The 15,635-nt window shown below is 43.3% G+C and overlaps 1 protein-coding gene across 5 annotated transcripts; it reads left to right on the top strand.

Moving 5' to 3' along the window:
• Positions 1-669: 669 nt before the first annotated feature.
• Positions 670-11,743, top strand: TUBB6 (tubulin beta 6 class V). 5 transcript variants are annotated; one of them, XM_005282673.4, is made up of 4 exons: positions 670-920; positions 1,775-1,883; positions 3,032-3,142; positions 10,177-11,743. In XM_005282673.4, the coding sequence occupies exons 1-4, from the start codon at positions 864-866 to the stop codon at positions 11,238-11,240; spliced, it is 1,341 nt and encodes a 446-aa protein (XP_005282730.1). In that variant the 5' UTR covers positions 670-863; the 3' UTR covers positions 11,241-11,743. The 5 variants fall into 5 exon arrangements, with proteins under 5 accessions (XP_005282730.1, XP_042699093.1, XP_065441307.1 ...); XM_065585234.1 differs by lacking the exon at positions 670-920 and adding an exon at positions 1,530-1,644; XM_042843159.2 differs by lacking the exon at positions 3,032-3,142 and having other exon boundaries at positions 703-920.
• Positions 11,744-15,635: the final 3,892 nt, after the last annotated feature.

Here is a 15,635-nt window from a genome sequence, read left to right as displayed (position 1 = left end):
TATGATTGTTATAAGTGGTGTATGGTTTAGCGGTCTGAGCACAGGATGTGGTACCAACCCTAGCTCTGACACTTAAGCCTGGATGTTGCAAACCCATCCTCATGCAAATATCCCAGTGAAGACAATGGTTTCCTTCCATGTTAAATTGGATAGCACTTCTTTCACAGGGGTGTTGTGAAGCTAACTAACCTGATATTTGCAAACTATTGTCAAGATTAAAAGCAAAATGTGGGCTTGTGTAGGAGTGAACTGACTCCATGCGAGAAATATTTGGGACTTTTACTGTAAATGTCAAACGTGCAGGTATATGCTAAGATACTAATCACACAACGTGAGAGCAATTAATTATTTCCCTACTTATCTAATGCTAAAATAAAAAAAAGTATTATGAAAATGCAACCACCAAACTTGGGGTGAAAAAACTATTTAACCTGCTCTCAGTAAAGTACAGTCACCTGTGTTCAAGTTTGATATGATTATGTCCATAAATTATTGTTACTTTGGTATTATTTTATTTATCTTGTCTATTATAAATAGACACTTTTGAGTAAGGAAAATGCAAGCTCCCAAATGGTTAATGTGTTAGCCAGTTCCAGTCTTGGCCCCTTGACATCATTCTGGACCAGAAATGAAAGATGAGCTGAAATGCCATTCACACACAGATCCAGCCCCCAGTGGAGGCTGGCCAAAAGCCAGTTGCTCAGCCTGGGCTGGGTATTTTTGCAGTGAAGCTGCACAGCGAGCCGAGCTGGAGGGAAGAGCACAGTCCAGAGCCAATAAAACACTCATTGAGCCAGAGACACACTGCACATAGCTGAACTCTGCAAAGCGTCTGAGAGTGAGAGAGACTTGTAAGTATCACAATGAGAGAAATTGTCCACATCCAGGCTGGCCAGTGTGGAAACCAAATTGGAACTAAGGTAAGAGCTCTTTTCCTCCTCTAAATAGTATCCTCGCTTATTATTTCCTAAGACCTGCACGGAGGGAAATGTAGTTGTTTTTGAAGAGGTTGTGTTTTGTTGTACAACGGTACCACAGCTGCTTTTTAAGTCCTTCAGCAGCACAACGAAAAGTTCTGCAAAGCAACAAGGCGTGTCATTGCCTTAGGATGTTCTTATCTTGAGAAATCCTAGCCTTTTGGCTGAGGGGTGAAAACATTTCCCTCTGATATCTATGGCCGTTTAGAGGCGGTGTTTTTTTCTCACAACAAAAAGTTTGGACTCTGACTTCTCTTGGGGTCGGCGCATACAGACCAGAGAGCTTGAAAACCAGCAAAAGTTGCCTCCTTCACGTGACCATAAAAGGCTTTGGAAAAACGACAAGCAATAACGAAATAAATAAATAAATAAATAAACTGGAGTAGTGGATCAAAGAAAGAAAAGCAGCAAAAAGAAAAGCAACAACCCGTAAAATAGCCCCGCAAACAGTTTGTGATGTTAACCGTTTGCTGTGTTTGGTTTTAAATCCTGGGGTAGATCAGCTGCCAGGCTTTTGTCTCTCTCCAACCCCACCCCATCTCCTCTCCGCTGGTCGGGCCAGGGTCAGGGCGGGGCTCAGAGAAGCAGCTCTCAGACATGCCAAGAATCCGGCAGCTGTTAGGGCAAGGCATGCCTCCAAGGGCTTCCCAGTCCCTGCCAAGTGTGGGTGGGTTTGGATTATTTTGACGTTGGTGAAAGAAGGAGACACAGGGTTGAGGGTTTTTTTATGGTGAGAACAGCTCTGCTCACGTCTTCCTTTAACCAAGTTTCTCTCCCTTTTTCTGTTCCGCCCTAAGTTTTGGGAAGTGATCAGTGATGAACATGGCATCGACCCAGCAGGAGGCTACGCTGGTGACTCAGCACTGCAGCTGGAGAGAATCAATGTCTACTATAATGAATCATCCTGTAAGTGCTGCCGCCGCCGGAGGAGGTTAGGAGGGGTGAGGAGAGTGATATTCCCTAACTGGGAGAGGAGGCATGTTAAAATGGTGAAGAAAGCAAAGGTTTACTCATAGCTTCAGCTACAAAACTTGATTAGACATGTGTGCATTGTCTGCCAATCAACCACCCAACCCAACATCTGCTGTGACTCCCTCTCTCTAGGCAGCAGGAAGGAAATGGTGCAAACAGCTCTGAATTTATTTTTTGTTTGCTAGGAGTTTTTGCTTGTGAATATACGATTAAGTCACGTAAACGTGTCTGTTGATTGACTGACACCACTAAGCAGTTTATAACGTGAGCTTGTCCCGAGTACACTGACTACGAGTTCAGAAGCTAAGAAAGTTTGGGCCTCGGGAAGTGATGGTGACTCACTAAGATGGCAGTGTTCTCTGAATGCTGGGAATCAATACCCCAGTATGGTGTTAGTGGGTACTGTGCTGCTGAAGATGTTTCTTCCATATGGGTTGTAAAACTGATATCTGGATCACTTGTGCACATTCAAGATCCCTGGCACTTTTTGCAAAGTGTGGGACAAATTTCAGATCAGGTAATTCTTTCTACCTAAATTCCCCCTACAATTTCAATTGGGTAAGACATTTTTCACTTCCTGTTATTAACTGTTGTACTGTATAGTGGTGGTGTGTGCTGTTAAACAGCTGCTGTTTTCCACCTCCCAGAAGTGGCTCCATTTCAGTGGTGGATGCAAGTGGTTCTTTACATTTATAAAATATCTGGGGATTATTTGAATAAAAGACCCTCTACTCATGTAATATATGATAAACTGTTTACCAAGAACATGTAACCTATATTTCCCCAGATAATTGCATATATGGATATCAACTGGTAGAAGAGCAGTTTTTTAAATGTAATTTAGATGGATGAATGACAAAAAAACAAAGGATTTTAAGTCCGCTGCTAAACCAGAAGTGATTTTTTCCTATAATGTTTGAGAGGAAAGACACCTATATAGGAATACAAGTTGTATCAGGATACATGAGCAAGCTAAGAATGTTACATACTATGACATATAATTTGTTTATATATTAAGAAATATAATAGAAGGAACTTGGCCTATTTCAGTATACTAAGGATGTCTTTAATTTTTATTGTAGCACAGAAATATGTACCCAGAGCAGTCTTAGTGGACTTGGAGCCAGGAACCATGGACAGTGTGAGATCTGGTCCGTTTGGTCAACTGTTTCGACCTGATAATTTCATCTTTGGTATGTGGATATCATGTTTTCCTTTTAAAACATGTGCTCAATTACCAAGAAATTAACTGTCAAAATGTACTTTGGGATAGAGGGGACAGAAGAGCTTACATTTTTTTTTTTTATTCGAACAGCTGTAAGCAGCCAGTAGTAACAAGAAGTTTGGTAGCTGAACAGTACAGTTCAATTATCCAAATATCAGTTGTCCAAAAAACCAAACCAAAACAAAAATCCAAAAGAGGGTCAAACATTGCTCTATTAATTACATTGACAATTTTCTGAATTACACAAACATACTAAATATTTCCCATGACTTTCTGATACTCTAAATTGTGCTATATTCATTGAACTTACAGGGTTCCTGTACTTCTTTTAAAAGGGTAGGGAAATTCTGCAGGGGGAAAAAGGGAACTGCTGTCTCTCTCTCTCACAAATTCCTCTATTAGTTGGAGCCATAGTTTTATATAAATTCCATGGGCATGAAATTCTTCACTGACCATGGAATTTCTTACCTTTTCAGTAGGTCAATGTGCAGTATAGTCAGAAATGGGGGAAAAAACGGTGTGCAAAGCAGATTAGGTGCAACCGCATGCTGGTGTAGTTCTTTTTTTTCTAGTAAAATAAGAAACCAGCTCAAAACCAAACAGAACTGTCATTCTGAAAGCAAACAGGGAGATTCCATCCAGTGAGAATTTTTTCAACTTTATACTTCTGTAGCACCTTCCATCTGAGGGTCACCAAGTACTTTACAAACACTAGTGAATTAAACCTCACAATACCCCCTTTCAAGTTAGAGAGTATTATCAGACCCATTTTACAGATGAGGCAACTCAAGCATCTATAAGTTACGTGTGCAGGCAGAACTATCCAGGACTGCCCAGAGAATTCAGGGGGCCCCTGCTGCCGAATTGCCACCGAAGACCTGGCACTTTGGCGTCAGGTTCTGGGGTGGAAGGACCCCCCGCCATGGGTCTTCAGGGCACTTCGGCGGCGGGTCCTGGGGCGGAAGGACCCCCCGCCGCCGAATTGCCGCCGAAGACCCAGAGCGGAAGAAGCTCCGGGGCCTCCGGAGCAAGTGAAGGACCCTGCTCCAGGGCCCCCAAAAAACTCTCATGGGGGCCCCTGCGGGGCCTGGGGCAAATTGCCTCACTTGCCCCCCCCCCCCCCCCCCCCCCCCCGGGCGGCCCTGGAACTATCACTAGAACTGCTATCTCCTGGTTTTCAGTTCTATGCCTTAACCACAAAAACCATTCCCCAGATTATTGTTAGGGTGCAGCATACAAGTTGGTGTGCTGTGTCAAACACAAGCATGGGAAGGATACATATTAGGCTGGTAGCGGAAAATGAAACAAACCCCAAGACCTTGCAACTGAGGAGGGGAATAAAAGGCTATAAACTTTCAAAGGCCTTTAAATTTTTAACTGCTTTTGTAACAGTATCCCCATTCCCTTTCCAGACATTAAACTTCCTGGCAATTATGGTAAAGGGATGTGTGTGTTCCTTTAAAATGCTTTTAAACTATAGTAAGCAAAGGTGGGTCTGATCCAAAACCACAGATCCAAACAACCTGAAACTTTGGAAAACTTTGTTTCTGAACCCAAACTTCACAACGGCTCCCTTTTTCAATAGTGGGCCAAACCAAACCCATGAAAATGAACTCACTTACACTTCTGAAAAGTCTGAATCAGAACTTTGCAGCCTGGAACCATCTCAAAACACAGCAAAATAAATTAAAAACTCCTTGAACAGCCCTCCACTACATTATACTCTCTTCCTGCTAAACTAACAATGAGCTAAAAGCATGTGATCAATTGGTGTCCCATGCTGGGCCTAATGCCAGCATCAGGCACTGTCCTACAAATCTGGTGAATGGGTGCCTTAGAACTGAAATGGAAATCTACTGTGTCAAAAGCCAATAAAGCTCCTCCCCCCCATCTTTTTATTTATTATTTGATATCTGTTATGGGCCCCACAAAGGATTCTGTGGCAGAGGATGGTGATTCTATATTTGCCGTATCTCAGACCCATGGTTATAGGGAGGGATTTGTTCCTAAACTCAGCTTTTTGCTTTTTTTAAGTCAGAACTTATAGCTGTAGCACATCAAAATGTAAAGTAGGTCAGTTAAAGTGCATCAAATGCCTTAGTGTTCTCTGTGCATGTCGGGCCTGATCCTGCATTCCTTGCACACCTAAAATTTCCACTAAAGTCAATAGGAATAAAAGTTTACATTAACAAGCTTATTGACCTAAAATATGAATAAGCACAAGGAAAATAATTCCTCTTTCATATGAAGCAGTAAGTTTGCTGGTTATAGCATTGGACTGGGATGAGAAGAGTAATTTCCCTTCCCAGGTTCCTCATCCAATCTCAATCCCCCTCTCCCCAGTTAACCTCCAGTCTCTTTGACAAGCCATTCCCAGTCCCCTGCCCCCAATACCAGCTTGTTGGTAGATCTTTCTCCTCTCCCCCACTGGTTCCTAGTCCAAGTCTCCCTGTCCAGCCAGTCCCAGTCACCTGTCCTCCCCCGAGTTCCTTATCTAATTTGTGTCATCATCCCCCAGCCAACTAGCTCCCAGTCCTCCCTGCCCCATTTTCCCTCACTGTGTCCCAGTCTCCTCACCCCCTTCCCCAGCTCCTGGTCTCCTTGTCAAACTAGTCCTAGCCTCTCTGGCCAACCAGTGTCAATCCCAGTTTAGCCACTCCCCCCAGGGCCCAGTCAGTCTCTCTCTCTCTCCCTCCCCCCCTGTAGTCCCAGTCTCAGCAGGCTCCTTGTTCCAATCTATTCCTTTCCCTCTCCCCAATCCGGAGTTTGTTCCCTTTGCATTTGAATCAGTGTCCTCCTCCAAGCTGCCAGGGTGCCAGTGGGGGTGTGAGAGTGCACAAGTACATGTGTGTGCGCACAGAAGAGACAGGTGCCCTATCAGTTCTGATGCCTGCTCCCACTGTGCCTGGGGGAGTTACAGCACAAGGCTGGAATATGCTCATTACAGGGAGAGTTACAGCACAGGGCTGGAACATGCTTGTTTGCTCTCTGGAGATGACACATGCACAGTATGGTCAGTACTAGGAGCTGAGAGAGACTTGAGCATGTTCAGTGAGGATGGGAATTTTCAGAGATTTTAGCTGCTAAAAATTAAATCAATCAATCTTTGAGCATATGCAAACTGACTTTTTTCAAAGGCTTATACCCTGGCCAAATGTGGGCAGAGTTTCATGAGGATAGCAAAAAGTGAAATCCTGAGACAAAGGCCACCCCACAGTCAAAGCATGGGAGTAGTAGAGCTGTTCAAAGCAAAGGTTGCCAGATTTTGTTTTAACATGGGCAAAACAATGTATTTTCCCCTAGCCTCATTCTCAGAAATGGCTGTACAATGTTGACTGAAATGTTGCAAAAATAATTCAGCCTGGGGCAGACATCCAGCATGGACATTTTCAGCCCAAACAGTTACAGTTTGGCAAAGTTATAAGCAACTGAAAACTGGGTCCTATAGTGGGAATTGTTCCACAACCTTAATATAGTAGGCTCTGTGTTTGACCAGTAGGATCTAACACAATTGTGTTTGGTGGTAAAGTATAATTTACCACAGTCTGTATGAGTAAACTGATGGGCATCTACTTGAGCCTAATAAACTGCAAATTTTCACATCATAGTGTCATAAGCTATAACAATTTATTGTATCTAATGAAAATGTGAAACTGATCATTCAGAATGTTCAAAATACAGCAAAACATCTTCTAAAGTCCCCAGATTTAATATTCTATCACAAGAGAGAGCAATTTGTATGCCGATCAACTCCAATATAAATATTTTAAGTAAAACATTGTCATGTTTTCTTACAACTTGAGCCTTTTTGTTTTTCCTTCTGTGATTTAATACTGTCGTCAGACAATTGCAGTTTCAAAATATACAGCCTTCTGTCAGATGTTTATTTTATAGTAGGTTATGTTTGTTCCCTCTATACATCCTTCACGAGACCAGTTTTCATTGCCTTGGATTTGTTTGCATTATTTAACTTGAAGCTAAAAAAAAAAAGTCTCCTATTGGTGAGCGGGATGAGATCATATCTCTGCATTGTCACAGATTTATCAACTCAATGAGGTAAAATAGGTGTTCCTAAGGTCAAAAGATAACTATCTACATAAAAGGAGGGAAAATAAGTGTAATCTTTGCTATTTAATTTCTTTGTACTGAACAAATCACATGTACCTATCTTTCCTGAGCAATTTGCCTTTTTCTGCTTCATTCCCCATCAATGTCTCTACTTATGTTTTGTTTCCATTCATGCTTTATCACTATTCCCATCTCTGGGCCACATTCTGCTACCCGTACTCCTGGGACAATTTTCAGAGAAAGATACTAAACTTAGAATCTTTTGTTAGGATCCTACAAAATACACAGCACAGTAGTATCTGTTTGCTAGATGCTGCCTGATGGGCTGCAGTACGCACAGGGGGTGGTTAGCTCAAGCAGAACAAGGACAATTTTTATCTTATTCAGTGCTGGGAGGATATTGTTTTGCACTCTGCACACCTGCACAGGAAATACAGAACTTCCCACATTCTCAAGAGAGAGGAAGCTATAACAACGTATAGGACAATGTCTTAGCTAACCAATAATGGAACAAGGAAACTGAAATTGGTATGGTGAAGTTACAAGATATTTAAACAATACCAAAACCAGCAGTTTAGCTGACCCGATGGTTTGGCAGCAGCGCATCACAGCACATGGACTGGGGCTTAAACCTGGTCATGGAGGGTGGGTAGAAGGTGAAAAGGAGTGGGGCAGAGCTATGAAAGTTGGAAGCTAGGTCTGATTCTGCAACCATTACTCCTGCTGAGTAGCATTTACTCATAAAAGTAGTCCCACTGAGTTCATGGAACTATTCATAAAAGTAGTAAGAGGAGCGTAAAAACCTGGTCCTCTATTAGCACCTTTTGTTATCCAGTTAATAGAACAACACTGAAACAACACAGGGAAGGAGCTCCCGTAGCATCCATATTGTAATGGGAGGGGAAAATGTGGCATGGAGAGAGAAAATATAAGCTGAGGAAAAGTTGGAGGCCCAATCTTATAGCAATGAGCAGCAATGAGAGGTGCTGAGTGCCCTCAGCTCCTACTGAAATTAATGAAAGTTGAGGGCACTCAGTACCTGCTAGACATTTTCAGTAACTTGCAAGATCAGACCTCTGGCCCCTATTTACACCAACATCTTGATTCAAGCCAGTCACTTAAGTAAAGAAGCATAGTTTTGGTTACATCAAGATAAATATAGCATTGTATCTTGGCATAAAATCTAGTTTCAGAAGGTCAGCTTCATCCTTGAATGAAATTGTATTCCTTGCTTGAAACCAGTAACCACATGAAACACTAACATACTTTAATTTAAAAGATTTGTGTCTATGATTTGGTGGCATATGCATCATATTCTTTATAAAAAGCGAGCTTTTAAATGTGAACAAATGATAGCTTTGTGCTTATGAAATAAACTGGTATTAAAAGCCTCTAAAGCAAGGAGTCAACTTTATTTCTAGATCTGTTTTGGAGAAGGCAAAATACAGAGACAAAATTCACTGAATATAAACGAAAGTGACCAGTAACGTAAGACAAAAGTAAACATTTTAACAACTCAAATTTTCTTAAAATAGCTTAACAAAACAAGAGAGTTTCTTCAAAGTGAAGCTCAACCCCCCAGTTCCCTATGAAGTGCTGCAATTTTAAAATCGAGGGCCTAATTCTGCATCTCGCACAGTCATTTACACCAGTGTAAAGTGAGAAACCTGTGTGTAAAATACTACCCAACGGTGGTAGAGCCATGTTTTGCACGGAGGGAGGCAATGTATTGATGAATACACTCCTCTTCTTCCAGCGGGGAGCGCCGTAGGGGAGGGCACCAAGCCCGCCCACGGGCCGCTCTCCCCGACCGGCTGGAGCGCTGGGGGGAGGGTGGAGAGCCCGGCCGGGGCTCCACTCTCCGTGGCATCCAGCGCGCCGGGGGGAGGGCAGCGAGCCCGGTCGCGGCCCCGCTCTCGGGCCAGAGCGCTGCGCCGCCCCCCTCCAGGTGCCGCCCCAAGCACATGCTTGGTGGGTTGGTGCCTGGAGCCGGCCCTGCACACATACACTTGAAGGCCACGAGTGAGGGGTGTCGATCAACCCCTCCATCCCCACTGGCTCCACTGCCAGATGAGGATAGTTGTGTTTTGCACTCATTTTGCACTGGAGTCAGTGTGGATACAAGATGCTGGTACAAGGCCAAGAAAAATAAATTAATGGGCATGGAAACTGAAACACACTCTCTTATGCCTAGAATTGGGTCATCCACATCAGGGATGCCTGGACGAGGCACAATAGGCAAAGCAACATGTGAAACTTGCTCTAAAACTGCCCATTGCTACAACTCCTCTGCGGATGTATAGAGAGGTTCGGTTGCTGAGTTTTTTAATCTGGCACCTTTGTGATAAAGATCACAAAATATACATTAAAATGACAAGATTCACACCAGGTTAGGACATTAAAAGGAATTTAGGTTTTAAAGCATTTAGGGAAGTATAAAGCAATGCATTCATTATTATTTTTAAATCTTTCAGTGGAAACAGCTTATTTTTAAAAGAACACCATTCCCTCTGCGGAGTCTACAATTCAAATATTGTTTATGAATGGGAACTAAAAAGTCAAAATTATTAGACATGACCATGAAACAGACTAGCCAATTTTCACTATCCAAGCTGAGAGAAAGTCAGGAAGTAAATTCAACTAAACTTAGTAACTAAAGATAAAGTTCAGTTAATATTTGGAATAATATTTGGAAAACCTAATTTCCCCTTCAGTATCTGTCAGAAATCACAGCTAACAATACTTTTCTATGTGCTCATTGTCAAAAAATGCCACTAGTAATTCTTCTGTACATATTTGTAAGGAAGACCAGAGAGTATGATTTACTAGCTCACAAATTTAGAACAATTAATTATATGTGATTTGAGATCATCAAGCCTCCAACCATCAAACCCTATCAGTAATATTTTCTTCCTTTATCCTATATTATTTCAGGACAAACAGGTGCAGGAAATAACTGGGCCAAAGGACACTATACAGAAGGAGCAGAGCTGGTAGATTCAGTGCTTGATGTTGTAAGAAAAGAATGCGAACACTGTGATTGCTTGCAAGGATTTCAGCTCACTCATTCCCTTGGAGGAGGAACAGGTTCTGGCATGGGAACGCTACTCATCAGCAAAATCCGAGAGGAATATCCTGATAGGATAATGAATACATTTAGTGTCATGCCCTCTCCAAAAGTCTCTGACACAGTGGTGGAGCCTTATAATGCTACACTCTCAGTCCACCAGCTGGTTGAAAACACAGATGAAACCTACTGCATTGATAATGAAGCTTTGTATGACATTTGTTTCCGCACCCTGAAGCTCACCACCCCGACGTATGGAGATTTAAACCATTTGGTGTCTGCTACAATGAGTGGAGTAACTACATCGTTGCGTTTTCCAGGCCAGCTGAATGCTGACCTTCGAAAACTGGCAGTAAATATGGTGCCATTCCCACGCCTTCACTTTTTCATGCCAGGGTTTGCTCCTTTGACAGCCCGAGGCAGTCAGCAATACCGAGCACTCACTGTTCCAGAGCTCACTCAACAGATGTTCGATGCCAAAAACATGATGGCAGCATGTGACCCAAGACATGGACGATATTTAACAGTGGCAACAGTATTCCGAGGTCCCATGTCCATGAAAGAGGTTGATGAGCAGATGCTGGCCATCCAAAACAAGAACAGCAGCTACTTTGTGGAATGGATCCCAAATAATGTCAAAGTGGCAGTTTGTGACATCCCACCCCGTGGCCTCAAGATGGCCTCCACCTTCATTGGCAACAGCACAGCTATTCAAGAGCTCTTCAAAAGGATCTCTGAGCAGTTCTCTGCCATGTTCAGGAGAAAGGCTTTCCTCCATTGGTTTACAGGAGAAGGGATGGATGAGATGGAATTTACAGAAGCAGAAAGCAACATGAATGACCTGGTTTCGGAGTACCAGCAGTACCAAGAAGCTACGGCAAATGATGGAGAGGAAACATTTGAAGATGATGAGGAAGAGATCAATGAATAAAGAAATTCTGTCTTACACACACTAATCGACATCAAAATTCTCAAATATGGATTTTTAAAATTAGTCTTGTATATCCACATTTAATCTCCATCCTCCTTTCTTCAAAAAATAGAGAGGAAAAAAAAGTAGCTTGATTCTCAGAGGTGATGAGTTTCCTTCAGCTTCCGTTGTTTCCGTGGGAACTGAGGGAGATCAGCAACTCTGAAAATCATGCCACTTTTATATAGGAGGCTAATTTTAGGCATCCAATTTTAGAATTTTAGCCTAAAAGTTTAAATATAGAGATCACTAGATTTGTTTAAATAAATCTATGAAAGGTTGTACAAGAGGTAGAATGGGGATGGAAAGTCATTTGAAAATAGGGCTGTCCTGTTTTCATCAAACTGTGAACAGCAATAACAGCAAAAATCTTGTGGGTCTTTGAAGTATTATTCTGTACTGAATGTATAGTACCTATGTGCCAGGAGCAGAATCTATTCATAATAAATCAAAATTTAATCATATTCTACTCTTTTGTATAGTAAATGTTGACCCTGATATTTGACTTCAGACATTTAACAGCAAATCTAAATACAAATGACAAGTATCCTCTTAAGAAGAGTGTTTTCAGGAGTCAGTGCTATATTGACATCTAGTGAACTGAGAACCAAAGGTCACTAGCAATGTATTCAGGAATCCTTTACCAACTTGTCCCAGAATGATCACACACAACGTTTATATGAAATTCATGCACAACACTGCAGAACTTGTGTAAGCTCCCCCATGCTATGATTTGAATATAAAAATATTAAAGATAGTAAAAAGGAAGCACATGTACAAACCAACTCATATGCCTTACATTCCATAAAACTGATTTTTTTCAAGTACGTGGAAGAGCTCCAGAGAAAGGCCAAAAGAAAAAAAATAATCAGAAAACCCAAACTCTAAAAGTTTCAGGAACCTTCTGTTTCTTTACTTCCCCCTTCCAAAATGCTGTTTGAGCCAAAGTACTACTCAGTACTTAAAGAACTTTACAAATTACAATATTTATTAAGTTGATTTCAGGGAGTCAGAATTTTAAAAAAATCATTAGACAAATAACTGTATTTATTTTATAATCTAAAATTGTCTACTTAATTTAGTACAGATTTAATATGGATAAAACTATCTTTAATAAATTAAAAATGCCCTATACAACAAAGTGACTCCTTGGATTGAAGAATTCAAGGCAAGGTACTAAGTGACTTAGTGCTGAGAAAGGTATTGTGTCATTGCCACCAGTCTGGCTTTGGGCTGTCTGCTGCCTTAGTTCCAGGGCCAATCAGCTGCCCTCCATTCTCCACTACATGTAAGCTGCTGATCTGGTGAACTGGAAGAACTCACAGCCATGCCTACATCTTTTTCCGGGCACAGTTTTATTTTTCAACATAAAACTGAAGCAAAATATCAAAACAAAGTTCCTCTGCTTGTCCCTCTCAGCCTGAAAGGAAGACGTACCCTTCCCTTCAATCTCCCACCTGCAGCTGAGCTCTCAACCAGTTATAGGCAACACCTGACCTCCTTCCCAGCTGGATCTGATAAATTGAAGAGGACTAGCTAGTTCCTAGCCCTTAAAGAGGCAAGTGGCCCTGTTACAAGTGTATACCCTGATATCCATGGACACTGGATAGGTGTACTTTGAAAGGTCAAGAAAGTGCCAACTGTAGAGCTGGCTATACTCTTTGAAATGATCAATTATGCAAAAGGAAATTAACATTACATAGCAGGAGATTAGGGAATATGGTTTTAACACTATATTGAATGTTAACTACGAATTACATAAAATTCTAAACATGTTAATGAGGACTTAACACCTAATATTATACAAAACAAAGAGGGGACTGACAGATAAATAAGTTCACTAACACTGGCTATGATGGCTGTAAGGTTAAAGGAAAAGAGTGGACAAACTTTCTGTGCTCTACAGCCAGAGAGAGTAAGAGCATACTACTGTACTAACTTGTACGATCTACAGCTACTAGTCTTTCTCCTATGTAACTAAAACTTCTATCATGGCTTTTTCTAGCTCACACTACACAAGAACAAGTTTAAAATGTGCTCAGATATCACAATGATAGGTACCTTAAATAGCTAAGATGGAACTCTCCCAACAGCCTGCTATCTTAGTTATAGTACATGCAATTGCTTGTGTATTGCAATACAGATTAAATTAAGGCTGGAGCATCAGCCACAGTTGACTCCATTTAAAAACAAATGGCCAGGGACAATTCTTCAAATAAGCCATAAACCTGAGGGATGCCAGAGGTTTGTGTGCTCATCTGGTGAACATTAGGCAATTCTATATTGCTGTCTTTATGTGCACACTGCATTAACATCTGGAGTATCAATTCTGAACCTTTGGAGTACCATGGAGTCCTGAAATCCTACACCCTCACCTAATTCACTCTCTCTCAACATGCACGTCTAACTGTAATTGTCTCCTGGGGAAAGAGAACCTCTACTGTGTACTGAGAAGGGTTCTGTTGAGAATATCTCCAGCTCTCTTTTCCTGAAGGAGAGAAAACCTAGACATCTTCCCTCTTTCTCCCCCTGAGTCACTTCTCAGTAGGAAAGGGCACGAGGGACCAGTTTGAGTGGAGCCATGCATGGGAGTGCATCTATTCCTCCCTCCAAATCACTGCCCCACTTTCAGAATTAAAATTGAGATGTTTCAGTAATGGATTTGGAGAGAGGAGTTGCTAACTGTTTCCTTTATTGTATTCTCCCAGTCCCTTCATTTGATTTTCTACCTTTACCTGCAAGCCTGGCAGTTTTTATTTTGAAACTTACCGTGTTTGAGTCCTATCTTGTTTCTGCTTCTCCTCGTTAGTCTTTATATCCTCCGCCTGAGTTTTCTGTTTGTCTTTTTTCTCCTCCCTCATTTTTAGTCTATTCCCCCTTTCACCTTCCTTCCCTGGTTCCCCCCTCACCACATCTGCTAAACTCATTTATTCTGTTGTCTCCCCTGTCCTCAGACAAGCTCCCTAGTCTCAGCCCAGCCACAATGTTGTACTTACCTGATAGGTAGGCATGGGCGGCGTGTGGCTCCAGCATGGGAAGGCTGGTGTGAATGCAGGATATTCCCCTGGCACCCAGACTGTGGCCTCACTCCCTGCTCTGCCCCAAGGCCCACCTTTACTTGGCCTCCTCCCTGAGGCCCTGCCCACACACCACCCCACTCCACGCCAGGCCTCTCTTCTGCTTACTCCTGCCCCCCAGCTGCTCACCATTGCACCTCTCCTCTGCTGTGGAGGAGTGATGTGGTGGTGGGGACTCGGGGGAAGCAGGGTGGAGGAGAGGAGCAACTCGGTGAGCAGTGGGCACCTTGAGGGAGAGGGGCTGAAGGAGAGGAATGATGCAGGAGGTGGGGTGTGTGGAAGAGAGGAGTGCCATTGAGTGGTGGGGGCCTCAAGGGATAGTGGAGGAGAGGAGCCACATGGCAGCCAGTAGGGACCTGGGAGGCGAGGGGGAAGGTGGAAGACAGGAGCGACTCAGTGAGCAGTGGCGACCTCGGGGGAGAGAGGGTTGAGGAGAGGAGCAACACAGTGAGTGGTGGGGGCCTCCGGGAAGGGGCAGAATGAAGGTGGGCCTTGTGGAGGGAAAGAGGAGTGGGGGCAGGAAGAGGAGCAGCATGGGTGGGGCAGTGTCTGTTGGGGGAGGCTTAGCCTCCCCCAGCCTATTATACCCACCCACCACGGATGTAAGGGATGCCATACCAAGAAATACCAGTAGGCTCACACCTTGAGCATCACAGTCAAAGCGTATCTGCCTGGCAGCGTATCTGACTGTGTGAGAGGCAGAGGGGTGAGGCAGGGCAGGGCTGGGCTAGGATAGCAATCTGAGAAGGGATGGTGGGGAGGTTGTTCTCAAGGAGCACATGCTGAGCCAGACTCTGTGACTGCCTCTGGTTTAGCCAGCCAGGCTACTAGGATTTCCAAAAACCAAGACAAAACAGAGAAAAGGACACAAGGCCCTGGGGATGGGGCTTCTCAGCTGGTCATGCACTGAACCACTGCAGGTTCCTGGTTCTGGTCCTGGTCTTGCCCCTCAAGTTAGTGATGTCTTGTGTCCCCACCCTGGCTTCTTACAAGGTGGGGTGGGATTTGGGCCAGGCCCTTCTCCGGTCCTCCTAGAGCACCAGGCTGGACAGTACCGAGGGGCCTATGCTTTCCCACCCCATCCTCTTGAAACCATTCTCTTGCTTCACCTGCACTCAGCTAGCAGGGGAAGGGGAGAATGTCAGCCAGAGTCAGCTGGTCACCTCACTCGCAGAGTCCCTACTGGAAAAGACACCCGCATTCTGAAAGATTTTCAGACAGCTTGTGAAACTGCAGCTGTCTGGCCACAAGCCCACCTGTAGCTACTGCATTCACCTTC

Source organism: Chrysemys picta, chromosome 2 (assembly GCF_011386835.1).
Source record: "Chrysemys picta bellii isolate R12L10 chromosome 2, ASM1138683v2, whole genome shotgun sequence".
NCBI classification, from domain to species: domain Eukaryota; kingdom Metazoa; phylum Chordata; order Testudines; family Emydidae; genus Chrysemys; species Chrysemys picta.
Note: the sequence above shows the minus strand (reverse complement) of the source record. Positions and strands in the feature narration are given on the sequence as shown.